At 45.5% G+C, this 27,213-nt stretch overlaps 1 protein-coding gene across 1 annotated transcript in view; it reads left to right on the top strand.

Annotated features, from left to right (window-relative positions):
• The window catches only part of LOC144457604 (uncharacterized), a 191,428-nt gene that overhangs the window by 116,390 nt on the left and 47,825 nt on the right, over positions 1-27,213 (top strand). Inside the window, exon 4 of the mRNA XM_078155434.1 lies at positions 18,776-18,933. Within this exon, the coding sequence (XP_078011560.1) occupies positions 18,776-18,933 (158 nt within the window). The remainder of the gene's footprint in view (positions 1-18,775; positions 18,934-27,213) is intronic.

Raw genomic sequence — 27,213 nt, 5'->3', positions numbered from 1 at the left:
AAACCTGAGACAATGTTACCTCTGAGGGTTGAGCTCTATAGGCCTGCATTGGTCTCTGTGTGCTAGAGATGTGGCCTCCCAAGGGGGGGGGGAAGGAAGGAGGGAGAGAGGGACAGAGTCACAGAGACAGAGACACAGAGGAGAGAGAGACAGAGAGGGCTCTCGACCATGATTTGTGCTGGCATCAGCTCTAAGACTCTTTTCTAGGACCCACCCAAATCCCACCTCCTCCCTCAGGTCTCTGCCCAGGCTGATGGCCAGCAGCTTTGACCTGTAGGGAGCCGCCATCACTCCCCCTCTACATCCCATCCATGGCAAACTTCTTGTCCTCAAAGACCTTATGTTCTAATGAGGGAAATAAAGTATACCTCTCAATCCGTCAGCAAATATTTATGAAGCACCTACTATGTGTCAGCCACTATGATAAGCTCTGGGAATACAAAAAGAAAGCCAGGGTGGGTCTGAAGGGGCTTTGGGGGCTCTCTGCCTTCTGTGCTGTATGCAGTATGTACACAAAATGAATACAGGCTCCCAAGGGTCACGTGAAGAAGTGGCCAGGAAAGGTGCGTTTGCTCTTGTAGCAACTTGTGCCCAGGGTCCAGTACTGAGCCTCCCAAGGCAAGGGGCCACTTCTTCTTAGACTCTGTCTGGCCCTTTGTGTCCAGTAACTCTAATGCTATAGGTCAGGTCACAGCATTAGGACACTCCGATCAGTCCACAAGCTTTATTGAGCACCTACTGTGTGCCTGCTGTCGTGCTAGGTACTAGAGATACAAAGTAAAAAAGTTCCTGCCCTCAAGCAGATTCCTTCAGGAGATGGGCTATGTACACCTATAAGTATGTACATGCCTGTAAACACACATGTACCAATATGCATTGCATGCACATGTACGCATTGCACACAAATGTGTTGCAGGTGTGCATGTGTATAAATACACAGGTGTAAGTATGTTATGAAATACGCATATGCACACATATACAGAGTATACAAAATATATGCGTGTATGCATATATACCTGCACGTGTAAAACATACCTATATGTACAAATAGAGATGTATATGCAAAATATACCTATATGTACACATCTGCGTGTGTATGCGAAATCTACCTGTGTATTTATGCATTGTGAAATGTGTGTGAACATACATGTGTAGACAAAACATATATGTATATGCACATATACCTATATGTAAAATATACCTATATGTACACATGTAGCTGTGAGTGTATATTAAAATGCCTATATGTACACATATGTGAAATATACGTTATGAACACACATGCCTTGTGTAAGCACACATTATGTGAATGTTATATATGCAAATATATACATGCATACATATAATCTACACACACACACAACACACAAAGCAGTTGGAGAGGAAGGGGGGAAGGCATGAGCCCCTGAAGGAATCAGAGAAGGCTTTCTGTAGAAGATGTCTGCTGAGCTGAGTTTTGTTATTTTGTTTTTGGTTTTTTTGTGAGGCAATTTGGGGTTAAGTGATTTACCTCGAGTCACACAGCTAGTAAGTGTCAAGTGTTTGAGGCCGAATTTGAACTTGGGTCCTCCTGACTCCAGGGCTGGTGCTCTATCCACTGTACCACCGAGCTGCCCCCTGAGCTGAGTTTTGAATGGATCCCAAGAGGTGAAGGGGAGGAAGAAGTGCCTTCTAGACATGAGGGAGAGACAGTGCAGAGACCCAAAGATGGGAGGTGAATTACCCTTTGAGAAGGGCAGAGAGAAGGCCCAGGTTAGCTGGACTTTCGGGTATACGGAGGGGAGCTGTAAGCAGTGAGATTGAAAGGATAGGTTGGAGCCAGGCTGTGAGCATTCTCCCTTCTTTGCCAAACCAGGGGATTTGGCTGTGACCCTCGAGGTGACAGGGAGCCTCTGGTATTTACTGAGTAGGGGGTGACATGATCAGAGCCGCGCTTTAGGAAAATCACTTGGGCATCTGTGGGGAAGATGGGATTGGAGGAGGGAAATTGAGGCAAGGAGACCAAGGAGGAGGCTCTTGCAGCTGATGTGTGTGAAAAAGGCTTTGGAAACCACGGATGCTGCTTAAAGAGTAGAAGCAATAAAACGCACTGTCTTTGGTAGAGCCCTTCTGGTGGTCAGAAAGAACCCTTTATGGATTTTGATCCCCCTTCCCACCTGTGGCTTTTAGAGGTTATGGTTTCAGACTGACTCTTCCCAGTGAACTCAACTTTTCTTCCAGGTTCAAGAAAGTCCTGTTTTCCCCCTAACCCCCCTGGAGTCACTGGAGAGGGAGGAGGAGAGAAGAGACCTGGGACTCCCCCAGGGCCCCACTTTGGTTCTGCACATTCATCTGAATCTCTTTGAAATGGTACCATGAGGCCAGCATGCCCTGGGAGACTAGTCTGTGTGGGCGTTTTCTAGTACCTGCTAGCACGTAGGTAGCTCTAGCCAACACCAGGGGGCACCGCTGGGGGCAGGTGGTCCAACCTGTTTGGGTTAGGCTCTTTGAACGGAGACCCCTCCCTGCTGCCCACTCAGCCAGCCCAAGACCAGAGTGACTTTGACAAGTGGCCTTGGGGCTTCCAGTCGGTGTGAAAGTAGGACAGCATTTGCCTCGGGGCCACCTGTCTAGATTAAAAGCCAGCCAGCTTCCATCCTGTTCTGTGAGAGCTAGTGGAGACATTTCACTGAGGACCTTTGTTTCCAGAGCTGGCCTCTGGAGGAGGAGCGCATTCCTTTTCCCTTGGCCTGGGGTTTTCTTGGACATCATGCAGTGCCGTCAGTCACCACACTAGACACACACACACACACACACACACACACACACACACACACACACGTGTGTGTGTATATATGTATGTGTATATGTGTGAATACATATATACATATACACATGCACACATGCATATATACACACACGTGTGTGTATGTATATATACACATATATATGTATGTGTGTGTATATATATATGTATATATATACACATATATATGTATGTGTGTGTATATATATATGTGTATATATATATACATATATATATATGTATGTATATATATACATATATATGTGTATATATATGCATATATATGTATGTATATATACATATATATATACATATATATATGTATGTATATATACACACACACATCTTCTCCCCCAGAGCATAAGTGGTGTTGTGCCTTCCTGAAGGCCATGGTTGCTCTCAAAGCCAGGTCATCACAGAACCACCTGATGGGTCTTCTCTGCCTTCGGTGGTTGACCATTCCGTGGTCAGCTGCCCAGCAGGAGTATGGTGCGTGGATCTGAGAGTGGCCTTAATGCAGGAGCTGACTTAGTAAATTTGGGTCAGTTTCACGGTGAATTTCCCAACAGTGGAGTAGAGTTTGGAAATTAGACACCAGAATACTGAGATCCAACGGGAGACTCCTCCTCCTCCTCCTCTTTATGGATGAACACAGGTGTTTCTGTTGATTCTTTCAGGAGACAGCTAAAACACCTCCATCCCATCTCCTAAATGGTTTTCTGCAGGCTCTGGCTCTAACGTGCAATGCAGTATTGACTTGGCTGCAGTCAGTCCACAAGCTTTTCGGGACATTGGGAGGCGATTAGCTTTAGAGTCCAAGGACCTGGGCTCAGATCTTGGCTCTGTGACCTTGGGCAAGTCACGTCATGCTGCCAAGCCTTAGTTTTCTCCTGTGTAAGATGGACTTTATTCCGTTAGTCATTAGGAGCCATTGGAGGCACTACAATGACATGATTGATGAAAAGTTTATTATTGGAAGTTTAATCTGACGATGGTCACGTCTACTGAAATCCTTCATCACCCTTGTTCATGGGGGTGTGTCCAGAAAATGAAGATTAGGAGGTTTAGGCTAAATGACCTCAAAGATTCCTTCTGATTGGTTCCCAGTCTGTTTCTCTTGTCACCTTTGAGGGTGGGAAGCTTGAAAGGTCAGTGACTGAAGTCAGAGGAAACAAATTCACATCCTACCTCTGATGACTTCCTTCCCATTAGCCGAGCTGCTTGACCTTCCATCGAGCCATGGAAGGGACCCCATATCTTCTGGTCCAACCCCTACATTTTACAGATGAAGAAACAGGCCCAAGGTGGTAAGGTGACTTGCCCGGGGTCATACAGATAATAAGCATCAGAGCAGGGATTTCAGCCTACAGTATCCTGAGTTCAAAAACCTATTCTCAGTTAACTACTATTTCAAGGCCAGACTTTTCAGTTTGACATTCAAGGCCTTTGATTTTAAATACCAGTCTTGTACTTTTCGAATGTATTTCCCTCTCCTCCATAATTCACCTGTGCTGTAGCAAGGTGAGTTTCTCCCCTGTCCTGTGAGCGTCATGCAGTACTTTCCCGGTCCCTGTCCAATTAACATTGGCTTCTGTCCCTGACCCCCTTCTGTTCTCTCTTTTCCCTTCAGTCTCTTCTACTCTCATGACTTTAACCACCTCCTCTACATACGGAAGCAGGGAAGGGTAGCACCTGACCTCAAGGATCTTATGTTCCATTGTTGTTCAAGCATTTCAGTTGTATCTGACCCTCCATGACCCCATTTGGGGTTTTTTTTGGCAGATACTAGATTGCCTTCTCCAGCTCATTTTACAGATAAGGAAATGATGGGGTAAAGTGACTTGCCCAGGGTCACAGAGCCGGAGGTTGGATTTGAACCCAGGTCTTCCTGACTCCTGGGCCACTTCACCACCTACCTGCCCTTACATCCCCATAGAGAACTCCCAAATCTCTCTCTCTCCAGACAACTTCTGTGATGTCTTCATCATACCTCTTAGAACAGGACTAGGTAGCAACCAGTCATGGTTTTCATTGATTAAAAATTAGTCACCTTGGTGATGTGACCTGGTGTCCTGGATCTGAACACAGATGACTCCCCACTGTCAGGACTTGAGCCTTTCTTTGTGACAGTGAAGTTTTGGCCTATTAGGCCTCCCTTGTATGCAAGAAAACCTTTGGATAGGGACCAGACGTGAAGAGACTTTGGACTTGAAGAGGAGACCAGCTCTGGGCTGTGTTAATACACCCAGAGGGGTCAGAATAAAAGTGGTGGGGTTCAGTTAAAAAAAATTATTCCTAGCCATTTTGTTTAACTTTAGGGGGTGCTGTCTAAATTCTCCTGGTCTGTTTTTGTCCTCCAGTTTGTGTGTGTAGCCTCTGATGGACTTACTACGCACTCCCTGCTTATCTTGGGAGACTTGACCAGGAGCCAGATTCACTGCCAACAGCTTTGTTTATTTTTTACCTTTATGTTACATCCTTTTATCTTCAAAATTTCCATTGCCAGCCTTTGGCTCTCTTGCCAGATTGTTATGAGATTGAGGGTAGTTCTGTCCCTTGCCAGTGAGTCAGCCAGTGTGGGTGACAGAGCTCACTATGGCTTTATAATTTACTTTCATTCTGGAGAACAGGGCTTTCTCCTCCCCCCCCACTTTTTCCCATCTCCACCCTCTCTCCCCTCTCCCCCAATTTCAACTTGGGTGTTCTATGAAGGTCACATCCCAGAGTGAACAGGTGGCCTTCCCCTAAAATAGAACCTGTTCCTCCCTCTCCAACACCTTCTCCCCACTTCCCCACCCCATTTTCCTAGTTTCCACTGCCCTTCCAAGTTTCCATAAGCGTGTGCAGAAACTAAGTTGTTTATTTGATCTCTCTCTGTGTCTCTCTGTCTCTGTATGACTCCCTCTCCATCTCCCCCTCTCCCTCCTCTCTCCATCCCTCCCCCCTCTCTCCCTCTCTCTCTCCCTCCCTCCCTCCCTCTCCTCCCTCCTCCCTCCCTCTCCCTCCTCCCCCTCCCTCCCTCTCCCTCCCTCCCTCCCCCTCCCTCCCTCCCTCCCTCTCCTCTCTCTCTCTCTCTCTCTCTCTCTCTCTCTCTCTCTCTCCTCTCTCTCTCTCTCTCTCTCTCCTCTCTCCTCTCCCCCCTCCCTCCCCTGAATGCCATGGAGACATTTTAACCAGGGAGACTCTATAGAGCACAGATATGTCTCCAGACATAATGACTATGATTTCTTGCCAAATCAATTACTTATCAAAAGACATGATGTATAGAAAATATTTTGCAAGCTATTAGAATAAGAAGTCCTTGAGAGCAGAGACTGATTCATCTTTGTTTGTGTATCCCCAGTGTCTAGTGCACAGTAGGTAAATGAATGTTGAATCGAAGTGCTATATAAATTTTAACCACTATAATCATTATTATTATCTTCTCACCGTGTTTGACGAAGTTTGGATAGATATTGTCCTGGGACAAGTTCCTAGAATGCTTTGTATTTATTTTGTATTTATATTTTATATTATTATATTTATTTTAATATATTTTAATTCTTTTATATTTAATATTCTGTGAACTACAGAAGAGTTGGATAAAACAATTAGGTTTTATAGTTGATTCCCAGCACCTATTGTGTGGAGGGCCCTGTGCGGGGCCTTCCCAGCTCACCAAGAGCATGCTCTGTCCAGCTCCAGTGGCCCACAGAACAATGAGGTTGAGGTGCCCCTCGCCCTCTTCCCTCATGATTTTGATCTCACCCACCTTTCTGTATTTTTGCAAGCTTTATGTATGAGGTGCCTTGGAGATTATGAATAATCGGGATGGCGACATCTATTAAAAAGATTGTTCGTGAATTTTGAGAGATCAAGGTAGTTGCCAGGTGGCTGAGGCTGCAGTTCAGTCTCTGATAGGGTCTGGGGCCAGTATAATTCATTGGTTGAATTCTTCAGGACAGTTTGAGGTTTGTATTTGCAGTGTGTAGATTTGTCCTCTGCTTGGGAATGGCAGGCCAATGGGGTCACAAGAGCTGAGTGTGACTGAAACGGCTGACCAGAAACAACCCCAGTCATGAAGGGGTCCTGCTGGAGTGCCCCTTCCTCTTGGAAACCTGGAATTGTAGGGGTAGAACTAAAAGGGGCCTCAGGCCCCATCTAGTCTCACCCCTTCCTTTTACTGATAAGGAAACTGAGGCCCAGAGAGGTGAAGTGATTGTCCAAGGTCACATAGGTAGTAAAAGGGGCAGAGGCAGGATTTGAACCCATGTCCTCTGCCCCCCAAAGGAATGATCTTTCCAATGCACCCTAATTTAGAGGGGTAGAATGGGTGACTCCAGAGAGAGCAGGTTTCTGACTCTGTGGAGGTCTTCACTAGGACGACCACTGGTTAGGGATGCTAGAGAGAAGATTTTTGGTCAGTTTTAAGTTGGATTAGATGGCTTCTGTTGTTTCTTCCTACTCTGCGTATCAGTGAAAAAAACAGAGTGAGGATTCAAACCCAGGTCCTCCGACTCCAAATTCAATGTTCTCTTTACTAACCCCATGACACTTCATTTTATAAAGGAGAAGTAGAGAGGGCTCACTACTGAGTGGTGAAAACTGGGTCCTGGAGAAGTTTGGTACCTTGCCCAAGGTGACCGAGTGATTCAGTGACAAGAAGCAACATGGTAGAGTAGAAGTAACAGGGGCTTGGAAGTCACAGAACCTGGGTTCAAATCCTCTCTCAGACACTTACTAACCCTATGGCCTTGAGTAAGTCAAGTAGCCTTTCTATAACCTCCTCCATAAGATGAGGGGGCTGGACTCAATGACCTCTTAGGTCACTTCCAGCTGTCGATGTAGCATCCTATAAACTTACTGCTTCTATGACCTTAGGCAAGTCATTGAACCTCTCTGGGCCTCAGTTTCCCCATCAGTAAAATGACTGGACTGGATGGCCCCTTTCCAACTCCAGATCTGTGATCCTATGCACTCAGTCAGCTACCAAGGATGGTCCCAAAGGTGGGAGGGATGAGGCCAGCAGCATATGAGGCCCTTGAATAGGTGATACTTTCAAGGAAAGGTGCCCATGAGTCACCCTCATGATGAAATGAAGCATGACAGGCGTTTTAAAAAAAAACCTGCTTAGGTTTATAATTAATGCAGGCACTCCTTGGGGAGGTGGTATTTTTATTCTGGTTGCTGTTCTCAGCACTCCTGGGCTCTTGAGTGAAGCAGACGCATTATTATCACCCTGGGCTCACTGTTAATTTTTGCTACGCAAACTGTGTTTGCTGAGAAGGGCCTCTGGAATGGGACCAGACTTTTTTACTGCAGGAAAGGGAACCCCTACTTCCCCGTCAGGGCTCTGTTCAAATGACACTTCCTGTAGGAAGCCGAGCCTGGCCTGACCCCACTCCCCATTTCTTAGTGTGTTGTCTTCAAGCTTTGTTGTTATTATTCAGTAATTTCAGACTCTTTGTGCGCCAATTTGGGCTTTTCTTGGCAAAGATACTGGAGTGGTTTGCCATTTCCTTCTCCAGCTTATTTGACAGATGAGGAAACTGAGGCAAGCAGGGTGAAGTGACTTGCCCAGGGTCACACAGCTAGTAAGTGTCTAAGGCAGTATTTGAACTTGGGGAGATGAGTCTTCCTTACTCTAGGCCTTGTGCTCCAGGCCTAGTACATGGCTATGGCTCTTCCTTAGCTGTGTATACACATATAAGAGAAAAACAACATGGCCCAGTGGATGGAGGGCCTCTATCTCTGACTCCTTATTTCCCTTGAGGTTCTTGACCTTTTGTTCTTCTGGGGAAATTTTGTTATTTTTTTCTAGCTCCATAAAGTAATCTGTTGGTAGTTTGATTGGTATGAGATGTTGAATAAGTAATGGTAATGTCATTTTTTTATTATATTGGCTCAGCCTACCCATTCTCTCTTTGACTGCACTACTGTGGCAGCATAAGCTAATCATTTAATCTCTTAGTAGCCCCAAGCTAAGTCTCTAAGACTATAAATTGCAAGCCAGTTACCCATCTGTACCTATGGAGGGATTTTCCATATTGGAAATTCCATACCTTGATGAAATTATAGCTTTAGACCAAAAACGTGTGTGTGTGTGTGTGTGTGTGTGTGTGTGTGTGTGTGTTTGTACACAAACCAGCTTTCTTTCCCTCATGCACATTTTGAATCCATTGGAATTTGAATTCAAGATGTGCAGACAGAAGGCATTTCCTTGAATAAAAGTAATGCATTGAACATAAGTGTGGCTCTGTAGTCAGAAAGTCATAGATTCAAATCCTACCTCTAATGATTCCTACCTGTGTGGGATGAGTTACTTAACCTCCCTTTTCTCATCCTAAAATGATGGCTTTGGAGTAGTATCCCCAATGCTTTATATGTAGTGCGTGCTTAGTGAATGTTTATTGAACCTGATTGAATTAAGTATCCTGAGGGTACTGGGAGAGGGAAAGTTTCCAGTTGATCGACGAGCATTTATTAAGGTCCTACTATGAACCCACTCAAGTCTGCTAAGGAGACGGGGAACCCAAAGCAGTTACTGTGTTATAGGGACTGGGAGGTGCCCGAGTAAAGCATGTCTGATTCATTCAAGACCCCTCTAGTTGGGGTCAGAGATGGATGTTGTGGGTGGCCTCTGTCATGCAAAGAGAGGCAGAATCCTTATGGAAAATAATTACCAGTCTATTCTTTCATGTTCAGAAACCCCACCACTCAGGAGCAGAATTAGCCTGTTATTAGGGACCAAAATAGTGTTGTTATTCTGTGGAAGACGCCCACACATCCCAGCTTTGCTCCAAAATCAGAAATGACTCTCATTAGTCCCCAAGTCAGACCCACTTCTCCACATGTCTAGGCGGATCATAATGGTTGGGGGAAGGGACTTTGTTTCTTTCTGGTCTATGGGGTTTGTGGAAGAGTCACACACTAGGAACATGGATGGCCCAAAACCACAGCATTGGACTCAGAACCGGGAAGACCTGGGTCCAAGTCTCCACCTTGGACACTGTGTGGCCATGGGCAAGTCACTTTACTTCTCTGAGCCTCAGTCTCCTCATCTGTAAAATGAGGAGGGTACACTAACTGACCTCCAAGGTCCCTTCCATCTTTAAATCTACGATTCCAGAATCCTGTGAATCTCTAACTCATAGTAATGGTCTTACTCAGAGGTCAAACCAAGTGACCCCAGGAGCTGGTCCTAGGACATCAGGACTAGAAGGAGCCTTTGAGGTTAGCTCATTTAACCCCTTTAATTTTGTTTTGTATGTGTCGAATTGCCATTTCCCTAATGCCTTTTGTTTTTTATATCCCAGTCATTTTGAAATGTTCCCCTACCCAGGCTGCCCACTCAGGGAGCTTTCCTTTTAATAGAGAAAAACAGCTAAGCAAAACCATCAGATGCAGTGCTCATGTCTGATTGTGTATGCAACATTCTGTGCCTGTGATCTCTACCTCTCAGAGGAAGGTGGAACAACTCCCGTATTTTAGAAAAGAGGAAACTGAGTCTGAGAAAGGACTGGGCAAGGTCACACAGCAAAGGCACTTGATAAATGCTTGTTGGTTGACTTTTCTGCCCCTTTTCCTTTTCTCAGCACTCTTGGACTCTCTCCTACTCCTTTCTATAACAAGTTGCCTTCAGATTCTACATCAATCCAGATGGCCCATGTCCGTGTCAGTGGCTGGGGTAGCTTCCAATGGGCTGACTCTGGGGATGTATTGGTCCGTTTGGGAATTAAGGAAGAGAGAACACAGCTCCCTCCCATAGGAAACTCACCTGGTTCTAATTTATTGATACCAAAATAAAGGATATAGTGAGGAAATATACCAGCCTGTGACTCAGGAGCCCTGCATTCCTTTTTTCCTGGCTTTGGGGGATGACAGTGCACACGGTGTCAAATCAGGACCTGGACAGCTCTTCCAGGACTGCAGGCTAACCTGAATAGCCTTGGGGCATGTACTCCTTTTAGAGTCTGGAGTAAACCTAGAGGCTGTACCAGCCTCGGGTACAAACCCGCCCACACACAGGGAACCCAGGAATACATAAATCATGAGTGAGTCAAGTCAGGCTGCGGGGTTGGGGTAGAAGAGGACTCTTGTTCCTCAGTGTGTTCATTTATACATTCCTCGGTCCCCTTGGCTGTTTCTGGCTCTAGGTCAATGATAACATTAACAACAACAATGCTAACACATTGCTAGCATGTACACAGTGCTTGAAGGTTTGCATAGATCTTTACAAATATTATCTCATTGGATCCTCACAACAACCCTGGAAACTTGGTGCTATTATTATCCCGATTTTACAGATGAGGAAACTAAGGCAGACAGATTTTAAGTGACTTATTCAGGAGTCACAAAACTAATAAATGTCTGAGGCTGGATTTGAACTCAGACTTTCCTGACTCTAGCTACTTTACCACCTAGTTTTCTCTCCATCTGAAAGCAGAATCCAAGGCCAGTCAACCTGCCTCATAGGGAATTGGTATTCTAGGAGGAATCAAAATATTTAGCTTAAGGGGCAGCTAGGTGACGCAGTGGATAGAGCTCTGACCTTGGAGTTGGGAGGACCTGAGTTCAAATCTGACCTCAGACACTTGACACTTACTAGCTGTGTGACCCTGGGCAAGTCACTTAACGTCGATTGCCTCACCAAAAAAAAAAAAAAAGTTTAGCTTAAAAATCTAAACCTTGGATTTTCTGACATTAGTAGGGTCATCCCAGGACCCCTGAAATCCTGCCATGTAGGCAGCTGCGTGTCCTGTCTGCAGGAAATGCCTGCATTCAACAAGCATTTGTATGTACTTTCTATGTGCCAGGCACGTCTTACTGAATCCTCACAAGAACCTCAGGAGGTAGGTGCTATTATTATCCCCATTTTATGGAGGAGGAAACTAAGGCCAACAGATTAAATGACTTGTCCAGGGTCAGATAGCTAGGAAGTACCTGAGGCAAGATTTGAATTCAGGTTTTCCGGACTCTGGACTCAGTGTTCTATCTGCTGTGCCACCAGCTGCCTCCTAAGGCAACTCTTTGAGACCAGAAGCTGCAAAGCAGGTGCCCATTTGCATAGGTAGAGGGCATTTGTTCTGGGAGAGTTCCCTATACTAATCAAACCAAAAGTCCAGTCCAAAAAAAACAGAGGAAAAAAGAAATCTAAATGGAGAATGTGTTAAAATGGTGCAGCCTCCAGCAGGGCGTATTTCACTCATTAGCCCACAGGGATGTTTGCTTGGCTTTTACAGACCATCTGTTTGGGAAGATATCTTCCTGCTTTAGGGTTGGAATCCCAGCGAGCTATAAAGGAAGGACTGAATTTAGTCTCTCTCTCCCCAAAGCTAATGAGTAGCTCACTCCAGTTCTGTGGCCACGGGGTGAGGAATTAAGGGTCTGAATTTTCCGAGGATGTTGAAAGACCGGCCACACAAGCCAGGGCTCCCCTAATCTTCCTGCCTTGGTGTGTTATCAGTCATGGAATCACAAACTAGAGCTGGAATGGATCTCAAAGGCCATCTAGTCCAGCCCTCACTTTACAGGTGGGGAAACTGAGGCGCACAGAGAGGTTACATGGCTGTAACTCTTGCATGAGACTTTGGGGCAGTCTCTTCCTATCTACTAAGCTTAAGTTCATCTGTAAAAGAAAGGGGTGGACTCAACAATCCAGATCGAAGTCAGTGATCCTGCGAACTGTCATTTTTTACAGATGAAGAACTGAGGCTCAGATAGGGTAAATGCTTTACCCAACCTTCCCTAGGAAGTTATACTCTGGTTTGGAAATGGTGCTCTCAAAACATCACGTAGACTGCACAAAGCATTCTAGACATGGTCTGGCCAGTGCAGAGTGCAATAGAATGACCCCTTTCTGTGGTCCGGACTCTTGGACTGTGGGACTACCAGATCATACTATCAGCACTGCCGTCTTGTGGTCCACTAGAAACCTTAGGTCTTTTTCACAGAGACTGCTGTTAAACTAGTCTTTCCGACCCTGCTTCTTTCATCCTGTACTTATGGGGATGGTTTTCTTAATCTAAATACGGGTCATTGCCAGTTTTTGTGTTGAGGAAGAATTTCATACCTTAGTTCTTTTCCTTTGGAAGCTATTTGGGTTTTTTGCCTAAATGGGCAGAGATAGCCTCCCTCCTCCCACAGGTCCCAGAGCTCTGTTATTTGCTTAAATGAATATTGATTCCCTTGTAAATTGTCTTCTGTTTATGCAAATAGTGGATTTCCCTGTATGTCCCTTTGGGTCCTATTGTTTGTTTGGTTTTGTGGTTATTACTGTTTTTCATCTCCAACTCCAAAGAATGACAAACTCTGTCCCTCCCAGGGCCTTTCACTGTCCCACCTCCCAGGCTTTGACCCTCCTGTCCCTGAAGCTTAGAATTTCTGCCTGCCGGTGTGATGTGATATAGAGAGTGGGGGGAGGTCAGGAGGAGAAGCCAGACATTGCACTGGGTAACCACGGACCAGGAACTTCATTTTTCTGACACTCAGTTTCCTCACCTGCAAAGTGAGGATCATGATGCTTGTGTTATTATAAAGGAAAACATTTTCCAAAACTTGTATCTATGGGAGCTTATCAATCAGCAGATCCCCAAGGGTTTATTTATTAAGCACTGTAAAGATGACAGCATCCTCATTCTTCACTCCTAGCCCCCAGCCTCTGTTCTCTGGCCTCCTCTTAGCACTTCCTTTGGTACCTAACTACCTTCTCCCTGGTATCATGGTCAGAGACGTGCATGTCTTATTCCCCCCCAGCCTCCTACTCATTTGCAAGCCATGTGAGAATAGGGGACGTGACCCACTTATTCATCTCTGTATGTCCCCTTCCCTCTCCAGCCTGCCAAGCCTGGGTGCCCCAGTGCTCAATGATTGTTTCTGATGAATGAATGAACGATTCTGAGTTGGTCAGCATCCCGTCAGGTCTTCTTTACAACAAACCCTGTGCAGTAGACAGTACATGTATCATCCTCCCCATTTCACAGGTGAGGGCATTTGGGAGTCCAGAGAGATGATGAAGCCCATGGTCACACAAAGCCTTAGACCCTTTCCTCTATACCATAGGCTGGTGGGTTGAGGGATTTCTTTTACCTGCTACTTTTCATCCGTACGTTCAGCCCGCCGTTGGTCATAGCCAAGGCCCTGATTGTCTGTGGTCACTTCAGATCCTGAGGCACTAGAGTGAACTGGTTAATTTCTTGTCCTGGCCAGGCCCCGGAGAGGGACGTGTTTGAAGCCAACACCACTGAGAACCCTATTTCTTCTCTTCATAGCCGTGCCTCATCACATGCCAAAGCTCTGACAAGCACCACTGCATTTCTCTGGGCCTCAGTTTTCTCATCCGTAAAATGACATAGTTAGACTAGATTGTCTTTGACGTCCATTCACCTCTCAACCTATGGCTCCGTGATCCTTGGCATAGGTAGAATCACACAGGATTGTAGATTTTAAAGGTGGAGAGACCTTAGGGACCTTCTAAGTCTACCTCCTTCATTTTACAGATGAGGAAACTGAGGCCAGGGAGGTTGTAAGCTCATAGATCCAGAGCCAGGTTTTCTAGCATTATCTGTGCTGAAGCCTGACCCTTCTCCCTCCCCCTTCCCCTCTTTTATCCCTCCCCTTTTCCTTCCTCTCTCCTCCCCTACCACCCTTCAGTGCCATGATCTCAGAGCTGTCCCCATGAAGGATCTTTCAGTGTGACTTTTGGGGCTTCCCCTCCATCAGGGCAGCTCCATGGGGCCCAGCAGAATTAACAGGATCAGAATAGTTTCCCCCAGCTGCCAATCTTCTGTTTCTCTTTACTTTTTCATCATGTTTTTACTATTAAAATAACTCCCCTTCCTCCTTTCAGAGCTGTTCCTGCCAAATTATGGCCTGAAATGCCTCGTTATGGCTGGTTCTAGGGGCCTCCCCCACCTCGGCTGTTCCCTAGAATGAGAGTTAATGATGGAAACACTGACTCAGCCTCCGTGCTGGGCCCACTCGTTACATGTTACCCGGCTGACCACCGCCTTGCTCTTGATACTGCTTGACAAGTGGGGGCTGCTGGGGATGGGGAGGTGCATCTCACATGCGGTTTGGACCTTGGGTTTGGAGGCTGGTGGCCCGTGGGATGGCCAGCTGGAGGCCAGCAAACAGACCTCTGTATTAGCCTGCCGATCGGCAAGGTGGATCCTTTGGCCAGGGTATAAACAGGATGCACATGGCAGGTCAGGCATCACCAGTCCTTCGATGAGTAGCTGCTACCCAGCAGCATGGGTGGGTGGGGGCCAGCATGAGAGGGCTGGGGAGAAGAGCCTGGGATGGGGATGGGGCCTGGGCCCACTTGTCCTCGACTCTCACTCTGGTAGGGCCTGAGCTTAGGCACCCCCTCACAGTTTTCTTGAGGCAAGAATAATGCCTGGTCCTTTTTCCCTTAAAAAAATTTTTTTTGCATTAAATGGTGGATTCAAATTAATATTTCATATCAGCACTATTAAGTGTACAGCTAAGACATCTAAAGAGACAGCATGGTATGGCAGAATGAGAACTAGATTTAGAATCGGGAAACCTGGGCTCCCAGGCCCCTTCTGTTGCCCTGCAAGTCAGAGGCCTGGGTTCAAATCCTACTTACTACCTGTATGACTTTACCTCCTTGGGCTTCAGTTTCCTTGACTGTTAAATGAGAGCGTTAAACCAGATGATCTGTGAATCCCCTTCTAGCTCCTGGATTCGAGAAAGCTCTGAATGCCAGGCTGAATTCAAATTCTTTCCTATAAGCAATATGGAGGTTGTAGGCAGTATGGCAGTTATAGACAATATGGAAGGTTTTTGAGCAGGGAGACAATGTCACTTAACTGGTCCCCATGTCCCCAGTGTCTCTAGTCTCCCATCTGTCCTTTACTCAGCAGCCAGAATAACCTCATGAGACAGTCAATAAGCATTCATTAATGCTTGTACTGTGTCACCGCCCAGGATACTGAGGTGAGGATGTGGTCCCCAGCCTCACAGAGCTCACATTCAAAGGGGAAAGACAGCATGTCAGTGACTATGTCCAACCTATGAGACAGTGAAAAAGGAAAGTCACCTGAGCGCCCAGGATTCTTCACTCTCGTCATGTCATGCGCTTCTTGGGCTCTTTGGTGAAGGCTGTGCACCCCGTCTCAGAAAAGTGTTTGTAAGTGCATAAAATAAAATAGGTGAGTTTACAAAGGAAATGAATTGCTTGGAAGTACAATTATCGAACTGTTTTTCAAGACGAGTGCACAGACCCCACATTAATAATCTTTGCCTTAGAGGAAGTGCACTTAGAAGGGGTAGAGGGAGAGCAGATTTGTTGAATAAAATTAAATTGACTATATATATATATACATATATATATATAAAACTTAGGTTATAATCTATGGAGATTGGAAGTAAGGAGACCAGTTAGGAGGACAAATGCAGCGGTCCAAGGTGGGCCGATGGGGACCTATCAAGTGACAGCAATGGAGGGCCAAGAAGGGGACCGATGGGAAGGTTTGTGCAGGTGGGATCAACAGGATGGGCCAACCCATGGGAAAAGGCAGAAAGAAGGAAAAAGTGACTTTGAGGGTTTGAACTTGGGTGCCCAGGAGGATGGTGGCATCATAAACAAAAAGAGAAAATATGGAGAAAAAGCAAGCGACTTTGACGGGAAAGACAATGAGTTCCATTGTCCAGATTTTCAGTCGGACAAGCTGTTGGAACTTGCAGATGAAAATCAAAGCCCAGCAGTCGATTGGAGATGCAGGTCTGACATTCAGGGATGAGATTAGGGCTGTGAAATCTGTAAAGTGGGGGATTGGAATACACGGCCTCCGAGATCCTTCCTAGCTCCAGTTTTTATGACCCGGTGTGTGAGAGTCATCTGCATAGAGGTGATAATTGAACCCATGGGAGACAATGAAATCACTGGGAGAGTGAATGTGAAGGAAGAGGGCCTTCCCTCCCCATGTGGCCAAGTCCCTATAGGGAGCTCATTGGCTCCAGACCCTCCCTGATGACGTCATTGATCCCTAACCCACTAGGGCTGGCTAGTCTTGGGCCCCTGGTTCATGTCGCCCTTGGGCAAAGCATCAAGGAATAAGGTGGGCTCGTGGCTGAGTAGACTGGTCAGTCCCCCAGAGAGCTAAAGAGCCCTTGGGAGTTCACATTTTTCACTGCTAGGAAGGGTCCCTAGCAGCAGTTGCTCTGACAGTTGCCTGGGGGTTTCTGTTGCCTTTTCAGCTGAAGTACCTCAGGCCTTCCAGTACAGCCATCCTGTGCCTGGCCGAGGTGGGTGACATTCATGTTGAAGGACCAGGACAATGAATTTCAATTCCTTCTCATAACAGGAGCACCCTGTCCTGGTCCAAGGTTCCCACATATGTGAACCCCAACTTCTGTCTTGAGTTCCATAAAGTACCAAGAAAATGTAGTTTTCAAGGAAAAAATCTGAGAAACGTCACCTCTAAATCTAACAATGTGAACTGGTGGAAAGATTGGTATTAAACAGCCCTTCCTGCCAGAGTGGATGCTTTGGGAACTAAGGATCATGGAGTTTAGAACTGATAGGGAGTTTAGAGCTCAGCTAATCCAATCCCCAGATTTTACAGTTGAGGAAACTGAGTCCCAGAGAAGTAGTGATTTGCCAAAGTTCATACAGCTAGGATCAGTGCTTGGATTCAAACCCAAGTCTGTCATTTCCAAGTCTAGTATGCTTACTTCTTAACTGGGTTTAACTTCTCCTGGCCTCAGCTTCTCCATGTGCAAAACAAAGATCCTAGGCCAGAGGATCTCAAAGGTCCCAACATCTAGAATCTTGTTCTATTTCTGTCAAGCCATGGTAACCCGTCAAATGGTCCTTCACATTTTGGATGTTCCAGACCAAACACCCAGGACCCAATATCTCGGATGAGAGGCCCTTGTTCCCTGGACAGGTTTGGGACACAGTGCCCAGTGATCACCCACCATCTCTCCCTGTTCTGAATTCGATGTGCACTGCCATCTTCCTTTTCTCTGCTCTTATAATCCCTCTCCTTGCCTCTAACTCGAGGCGATCACAAGATGCGAGGTAGAAGGGGAACTTACTCAACATGAATGGATGTATGAGGAAACTTGGGATTTGGGTCTCAAAGGTTGTTAGTATTCAAGACCAAATTAAAACCTTGGGGGACCCATGCCCCCTACTTTCCTCCCTATTTGGTGGTCTCTTTAACCAGGTCTCTTAATACCTTTCTAGTCTTCTTACACATTATTCTTAATTCACTCTGTGGTTCCACTGTGCTGACCTGCTTGTTACCCATGACCCTCCATGTCCTGTTCCTGTACTTCCTTTGCTCTGGCTGTCCCCCCATGCCTAGAACACCTCATCCCCTTATCTCCAACACTCAGCTTCCCTGGCTCCCTTCAATCTCAGTTCAAGTACCAGCTTCTAGGGGCTTAGGATTCGATCTTGTAGCTCTAGAAGGGACCTCAGGGGCCAGCAAGTTCACCCTCTTATTTTGCTGATGAGGAAACTGAGGCCCAAAGAACCTTCCCTGATCCCCAAGCTCCCGGCAGCCTCCTTCCCAAAACTACTTTGCAGTCATTGTGTATACTAGGTATAGATTGTGTCCGCCGTTAGAATATAAACTCCCTGAGGTCAGGGACTCTGCTGTCTCTGTCTCTAGTACCCGCAGGGCCTGGCACATACTAGGCCCCTATAAATGTTTGTGGATTGGTTGACTCTTTTGATCACCTTTGAGGCATCATACCCGGGTATTGTGTCATCCCCCAGCAGCTGCCTCTTCCACATCCCCTGGCTGTCCTCTGGCACGTTGGACTCTGAGGGTATGGCCCCCAAGGTCCAGTGCCCCTCAGCTCCTCCGGTCCAGAGCGTTCCGTCCCTGCAGCCCATCTCCAGCCCCCCAATCACTCCTGTGCCTGTCTTTGTAATGTGCAGTCAGAGAACTGTCCACAGACCAGCTCAGCCACTGTCCCCCAGCCCTGCAACCATTCAGCTGCCCTGCTCATCTCTGTTTTCCCCTTTTCCAGGTGAGCACCTGAGGATCTGCCCACAGGGCTACACCTGCTGCACCAGTGAGATGGAGGAGAACTTTGCCAACCGGAGTCGCAGCGAGTTGGAGGGGGCCCTCCGGGAGACCAGCCGTTCCATGCAGGTGATGCTCAGCACTCAGCTCGTAACTTTGATGGTAAGTGACCCCAGCTAACACACCTTTGGGGAGCCCGAGCCACCATTCCCCAGCCAGTGGAACCCCTTCTAGGGGACCCCACAGAGCCATCTGCGTCCAGGGCCCTCCCAGAGCAGGGCACACAGGGGACACTGGAGATTGGTTGGTGCAAGAGTTACTGGATTGTTTCCCATTCTGAAAGGCGTCGCACAAGAGAATAAATAGCTAATGGCAGAATCTCATCTAATGGAATCTTCCATCCGGTGATGGAAGATCTAATAAGGGGATTTCAGACTCTGCGGTGAGGGGCATTACACACTCTGCCTCCAGGTCAAACTGACCTTAGTTTAGTGACAGGTGATATTAAAAGGCATGTCCCTGATTGTTGTGAAGAGGTAGAGTATGATACTGGGGAAGGAGCTTTAGACCCAGATTCATATTCCTCTCCTGTCATTTCCCTGGGTGATGCTGAGCAGGTCTGGACCTCAGTTCCCTCATCTGTGCAATGAGGGAATTAGACCAGGTGGGCTCTGAGACCCTTCCAACTCTGGATCCTAGAATTCTAAGAAGTTACCCCACCCCCCCCAACTCTGCCTCACTCCCCAATAGCGATTGCTTGGAGATGGTAACGTGGGCCCATTATACCGTCAAAGCATCACATGGCGATCTCGGCATGGTGATAGCTGTCCTGTTAGGATGCGTTGATCAAAAAAAACAGAGGGTAATACAAAGCTACTGTAAATTCAGCAAGGCTTTTAACTGAGTGTATGTTTTATTAATCATAGCAGCATCTACCTATGTTTGATAAATAGGAATCCGTGTGTGGTGTGAGACAATTCTTTATTCATCCTTGGACGTTTACTTATTTATTATACTGAGTCATTTAACGAGATGGCTGGGGCTGTTTGGCAGCTTTCAGAAATTGGACGTCTGGATCTTCGGGGCCCCCCACAAGTATCTCATCCCTTCTTCTGTTCCCTTCAGACCCCCCAGGTGTCTGCGTCTCACAGGTTGAGGGCCACCATGTTAGGGCTTTCAGAGGAGCCTTGCACACGTCCAGGGAAAGATCACAGAACCTGGAGCTGCATTCAAATCCCAGGCTACTCTGGTTCCATGGACTGCAGTTTCTTCTTCTCTAAAGGAGGGGATTGGGTGGCACAGCTAGGTGGCGCAGTGGATAGAGCACTAGCCCTGGAGTCAGGAGGACAAATCTGGCCTCAGATACATAACACTCACTAGCTGTGTGACTCTGGGCAAATCACTTAACCCCAACTGCCTCACCAATAAATGAATGAATGATTGAATGAATGAATGAGGGGGTTGGGCGAGATGGCCCCTAAAGTCCCTTTCAGCCTTGAATCAATAGGCCTCTATGTAACAGAGGTTGGATTCAGTGGCTTCTAAGTTACCTTAAAGCTCCAGATCTTGAATCCTATGAACTTAAGCTCTCTGGGCCTCAGTTTCCCCCACTGTAAGACTGTTGGATTAAATGGCCTTTGAGGTCCCTTCCAGCCGGAAATCGATGATCCTATAACCTGTGGATAGGGATGGATCCTAGTCTAGGAGGTTCTGTAGTTTTCCAGGGTTTGATGTCTGCACACATAGCCTGACAGCACAGTGTTTCCAATCAGTAAGCATTCATTAAGTACCTACTGTTACACACAGTGGGATGACAACTTGGATTGTTCTTGTGTGAAGGCAGAGAAACAGAGTAAACTACTGTCTTGGGTTGTGTGGAAGACAAATGTGTGGGGCCAGGACAGACTCACTCAAAACCAAAAGCAAACCACCCAGTCTCGGGCGGAGCGCTGGGCCAGCTCCTTCTCCATGGCCTCATTTCATGTTCTCTCTGAGAGATGGATTGCCTTTCTGCAGACACGCCCCGGGTGGAGCCCTTTGCACAAAGGAGGCAGCCCTGCCCAACTGCCCACAGGGATGGAGCTGAAGACAGAAACTGGCTTTTGATCTGTTCCCTGGAGCTAGAGGCCTGGGAGAAACGGGCCAGGGAGCTGTCAGAGCCAACTGTGGGCTCCCAGTGGAAATGAATGGTGACAGATGGGGGCCTCGGGTGTACGGGGCTGGTGCTCAGCTGGAACAGTTCCTGTACTTAATACATTCTTTAGCTCAGGGCCACCTCTCTCCTCATGGAGGTGAGAGCTAGGAGAGGGTGGAAGGTTGTGTTGAATTCCTCGTTGCTTTGTCAGGGGGCTGAGGACTGGGGCAGGGCAGAGCCCCTGGGGTAAAGCAGACAAAGACTAGAAATCCTTTCCAATAACAATGCTTCAATAAGCAGCCTCAGTACAGGAGGTGAGAAGATAAGGTTTGCCCCTGTGTCACAAAGGGAGAAACTGAGGCACAGTGACTTGCCTGGGGATCACTCGGGCTGAGCAGTGGATAGAACAGGACATCTGTGTCCCAGAGAGGTCCTCTTTCCACCAACGTTGCTTACTTCCTTTGGCCAGAATTACCCTGTCAGGGACAGAGCAGTTTCTCCTTGGAACATTTGAGTAGTGTGTCTTCCTTTGCAGTTTCGTGGAAACACAATGGTGGAGGCAGTCTGGTGATACTGGAAACACCAGGAAAAGGCTCAGTTATTTAGTCAGGAGACCTGAATTCAACTCCTGGCACTGCTGTTTACCCATCTGTGGCCTTAGACAAGTAGCTTTCTCTCTGGGCCTCAGTTTCCTCATCTGTAAAAATGGGGGGGGGGTGTCTCTGAGGTCCCTTCCAGCTCTAGATTTATGAGTCTATGATCCCATTTAAGCTCTGTGGGCTTCAGCTTTCATCTCCATAAAGTAAGGGGCTGGATGAAGTGATCTCTAAGGACCCCCAAATCTTTTCAAATATCCTTCCTTATAACCACCCTGAGCTTTCTTGTAGTCATTAAGTCCCATCTCTCCCAGGATGCCTGCTACCTAAGTCCATATTGATCTCCACCCTTTCCAAATATGCACAGATCTTATTTTCTGTGCCACTTGTTTTATAGAACCATATTTAGCATTTCACTGGCAATACCCTGCTAATTGTTTTGTGGGCATCAGTATAAGAGACAAGAAGTATAATAATAGCAGCAGATACATAACTGCCTTAAGATCTGCAAAATGCTTTACAAAATATTATCTCATTTGATCCTCACAACAACTCTGGGATGTAGGTGCTATTATTATTCCCATTTTACAGATGAGAAAATTGGGACAGTTGTTAAGTGACTTACCCAAGGTCACACAGCTAGTAAGCATCCGAGGCTAGATTTGAATTCTGTTCTTTCTGATTCCAGGTCCAGTGATCTCAGTTAAGTCACTTAACATCTCTGGGCCTCAGTTTCCTCACTGGTAAAATAAGAGGGTCAGACTAGGTGACCTCTGAGGTCCCTTCCAGCCCTAAATCTGTGGTCCGTGATCTCATGGCTGGATCCTCTTTAAAGTGCCTTCTGATAATGTGCTCTGATGGTTTGAGAAGCAGCAGCAGCTCCAGATTGATTATTAACTTTCCTAATACCCTGCTTTTTGTCACGGCTCTGCTATGCTTCCAGTGTGTCCCCATACCTAGAGCTGGGGTTCTTCAGTTGTTTTTGTCTTTAGACCCCTTTGGCAGTCTGGTGAAGCCTACACATCCTTTCTCAGTGTGTTTTTAAATACATAAAATAAAATACATAGGCTTACAAAGAATTGTATGATACTGAAATATAATTATCAAAAGAAAATTTTTAAACAAGTTCGTGGACCTTATTTTAAGAGCCTCTAACTGAGGAGGCGCTAAGATGGTGGAGTAAAGGCAGGGACTCACCTGAGCTCTCCCCCAAACTCCTCCAAATACCTTTAAATAGTGACTCTAAAATAAATTCTAGAGCAGCATAACCCACAAAAAAAGGGAAACAAATTTCCAGCCCAAGACAACTTGGAAGGCCGGCAGGAAAGGTCTGTCACACCAGGGTGAGAGAGTCCCACAGTCCAGTGCAGGCCGTAGCAGCAGAGAGCGGACCCCAGCATATCAGGAGCAGGCCTTGGGGCGACTGAATCAGTGGCAGCAGTGGCAGTTTCCAGGCCTCTCAGCCCACAAATGGTAAGGGGGTCAAACAACTGACCAGGAGATGACAAGGGTCCCTTGGCTGGCATCAGGGGCAGAGCTCTGCTGCGTTGCCTATTCTTGGATCTGAGTCGCATTCCTGGGTCTTAGTCCCAGTGCGAGGAGGAGCACTGGCACAGCAGAGCTTGGGGCCAGAGAGGAGCAGGGACCCTGGTCACAGTTCCAGGGTGGAAAAGAGTGCTTGGGGTCATTCTACAAACCGGTGCACAGTACAGGAGAGTAGTAAACACACCTCTCTCTGAATCATACCACCTTGCAAGAGCCCAAAACTTACAGGTCCCCAGAATTACCCCTGAAAACAGCTGCACAAAAAAACCTAAAGCTTGAGACAATGCCCCCTCCACTTGGGAAGCAGAGCCCCACTGTAGCAAAGAGTTAAAAGTCAAGAAATAGACTGAGAGGGGCAGCTAGGTGGCACAGTGGATAGAGCTCTGACCTTGGAGTCAGGAGGACCTGAGTTCACTTACACTTGACACTTACTAGCTGTGTGACCCTGGGCAAGTCACTTAACCCTGATTGCCTCATCAAAAAAGAAAAGAAAAGAAAAGAAATAGACTGAGAAATGAGCAAACAACAGAAAAAAATTCTGGCTGTTGAAAGTTATTATGATGACAAGGAAGATCAAAACACACACTCAGAAGAAGACAACAAAGTCAAAATTTCTGCATCCAAAGCATCTCAAAGAAAAAATATGGATTGGCTTCAGGCCATGGATGAGCTCAAAAAGGATTTTAAAAATCAAGTAAGAGAGGTAGAGGAAAAAATTGGGAAGAGAAGTAAGAGTGATGCAAGAAAATCATGAAAAAAGAGTCAACAGCTTGGTAAAAGAGGCACAAAAAAATGCTGAAGAAAATAACACTTTAAAAAACAGAGTAGGTCAAACAATAAGAGAGACATAAAAATCCAGTAAAGAGAAGAATGCCTTGAAAAGCAGAATTGGCCAAATGGAAAAAGATATACAAAAATTCACTTAAGAGAAGGACTCCTTAAAAAGGAGAATTGGCCAAATGGAAAAGGAAGTACAGAAGCTCATTAAAGAAACTAATTCCTTAAAACTTAGAATTGGGCAAGTGGAAGCTAATGACTTTATGAGACATCAAGAAACAATCAAACAAAATCAAAATAATGAAAAAATAGAAGAAATAAAAATGAAAAGCAGCTGACCTGGAAAATAGATCCAGGAGAGAGAATTTAATTATTACTGGATACCTGAAAGTCATGATCAAAAAAAAAAAAAAGAGCCTGGACATCATCTTTTAAGAAATTATCAAAGAAAACTGCCCTGATATTCTAGAGCCAGAGGTTAAAATAAAAATTGAAAGAATCCACCAATCACCTCCTGAAACAGATCCCAAAATGAAAACTCCCAGGAATATGATAGCCAAATTCCAGACCTCCCAGATCAGGGAGAAAGTACTGCAAGCAGCCAGAAAGAAACAATTCAATATGGTGGCACCACAGTCAGGACAATAGAAGATTCAGCAGGTTCTACATTAAAGAATCACAGGGCTTGGAATATGTGATTCCAGAGTACAAAAGAGCTCTTTTGCAACTAAGAATCACCTAGCCAGCAAAACTGGATATTCAGTGAAACAGAGGACTTTGAAGCATTCCTGATGAAAAGACCAGAGCTGAATAGAAAATTTAACTTTCAAAGACAAGATACAAGAGAAGCATAAAAAGGTAAACAGGAAAGAGCAAGCATAAGGGATTTGATAAGGTTAAACTGTTTATATTCCTACATGGAAAAATGATATTTATAAATCCTAAAAACTTACTCATTTTTAGGGCAGTTAGAGTATATACATAGACAGAAAGCAGAGTGTGAGTTGAATGTGATGGTATGATTATCTAAAAAAAATTGACAATGAATTTCTCTGATGAAAAACTCCATTTCTCAAACATAGAAAATGGAGTCAAATTTAGAGAAATAAGAGCCATTTCTCAATTGATAAATTGGCCAAAGGCAGTTTTCAGACAAAGTAATCAAAGCTATCTATAGTCATATGAAAAAATGCTCTAAATCGCTATTGATGAGAGAAATGCAAATTAATACAACTCTGAGCTGCTATCTCACTTCTGTCAGATTGGCTAATATGACAGAAAAGGAAAATAACAGATGTTGGAGGGGAGGTGAGAAAATTAAAACACTGATGTACTATTGGTGAAGTTGTATACTGATTCAACCATTCTGGAAAGCAATTTGGAACTACTCAAAGCACTACAAAACCATGTGTACCCTTTGACCAACCAATACCACTACTAGGTCTGTATCCTAAAGAGATAAAAAATACAAGGGAAAAGAACCTATGTGTACAAAAATATTTATAGCAGCTCTTTTAGCAGTGGCAAAGAATTGGAAATTGAGATGCCCATCAGTAGGGGAATGGCTGAAGAAATTGTGTATCATTGTGATGGAATACTACTCTGCTTTAAGAAATGACGAGCTGGATGCTCTCAGAAAAACATGGAAAGACAGTTACGTGAACTGATGCAAAGTGAAATGAGCAGCATCTAGAGAGCATTGTTTTCAGTATCAGCGATATTGTATGATGATCTACTATGAATAACTTGGCTATTCTTAACAATACAATGGTCCAAGACAATTCAGTAGGATTTATAATGAAAGGTGCTGTCCATCTCCAGAGAAAGAACTGATAGAGACTGAAAGATACTTTTTCTTCACTTTCTTTATTTTTCTTGGGGTTTTTTTCCTACTATGCTGATCTAACTCTCTAGAGGTTCAAAGAAAAAATATAATTGGGAAATGTTTAGCAAAATAAATAAAAATATACAATATTTAAAAAAACAAACCTCTCACCTAGAAGAAAAAGTCAAACACCATAATCTAGTATTCAAAGCCTTCCACATTGAGTCCCAACTTTCTTTCCAGCCTTACCTCCCACTACACCTTACCATGCTATCCTTGAATATTTCTTGTACTTTTTGGACTTTTTATCTACCTGGAATGCCTTGCTAGAATTCTTTGTATGATCTTATCCCTCATTCAAGACCCTGCTCAAATCTTTCCTCTTTCATGGAGTCTTCTTGACTATACCTATAATGATCTTGCCTTCTTGTAATCTCCTTTAGCCTTTTCTTTAATGAAAAGATGTGGCATCTTCTAAATGGGAACATTAGAGAGTATACATATTTCTAAACACCATGGTACCTTTACAAAAAACAGACCATATGCTAGAGCCCAAAAATCTGTTACTTAGCCGTGACTGGGATTGTGACATCTTTTGTCTCAAGTAACATTTCATTGCATATTTCTTTTCTCCCCCACTAAACTACACTGTCAGCTCCACAGGGAGTTGACACTCATCCCAGTGTCTTTCACAACACCTCACATAAGTGTGATGCAGAAATATGAAGACCTGACTGACAGTGCTCCCTGCAGCCAGAATAGAAAGATGTCTATCCACTTGGGAGCTTCTCATCACTAGGGCCCCAGTGGTGCTAATTGGCCAGGCCCTTTTCAGTCCATGGCTAGCTAATTAGCCAGTCTCTGCTGGTCCCTGGGTAGGAGGTCAGCGTTACTATCTCTTTTTCTTTGATGATGAAACTTGGGTGCAAGCATTCTCTTCCCTGTCACAGAAAGGTGATCTGACGCGAAGGAGACTTGGACCTTGGGTGATGGAGCGGTCAGAGAAAGTAGATTAGGAAGTAGCTGGTCCTGAGTCCAGCACTCAGCCCCACCGCCCGTACACTCCCCACTCCCTCAGGTTTCCAGCCTTCCTCTGAGCTTTTATGTCAGACATTCATCAAGACCTTTGGAGAACAGCTTTCCCAGTTATCATCACAACATGCTAGTCAGCCCAGGCACACAGATGACAACTTTGTACAACCCAGAACCTCATACAAACCAGGGACCCTTTGACTTTCTCAATTTGCTCCATGTCCATTGTAAATTAGAAATTAGATTGTAAATTAGAGTGCATTAGAGACCTTGGCCCTGGGTCCAGTGTTTAGCTTCTCAGGGTCCCAGTCCTCTGCCATCCTCTGTTAGACCTTCACATCCAGGACCTAGTGAATAAGAAGTCACCTTTATATAGTTCTTTTAAGGTTTACAAAGCACTTTACATACATTATCTCATTTGATCTCACAACCAACTCGGTGGAAGAAGTGCTGTTATTATCCCCATTATACAGAGAAGTCTAATGACTTGCTCTGGGCTAGTCAGTGACTAAGGCAGGATTTGAACTCGAGTC

This window comes from Phascolarctos cinereus, unplaced genomic scaffold (assembly GCF_003287225.1).
Source record: "Phascolarctos cinereus isolate Bilbo 61053 unplaced genomic scaffold, phaCin_HiC Scaffold_5;HRSCAF=322, whole genome shotgun sequence".
NCBI lineage: Eukaryota > Metazoa > Chordata > Mammalia > Diprotodontia > Phascolarctidae > Phascolarctos > Phascolarctos cinereus.
Note: the sequence above shows the minus strand (reverse complement) of the source record. Positions and strands in the feature narration are given on the sequence as shown.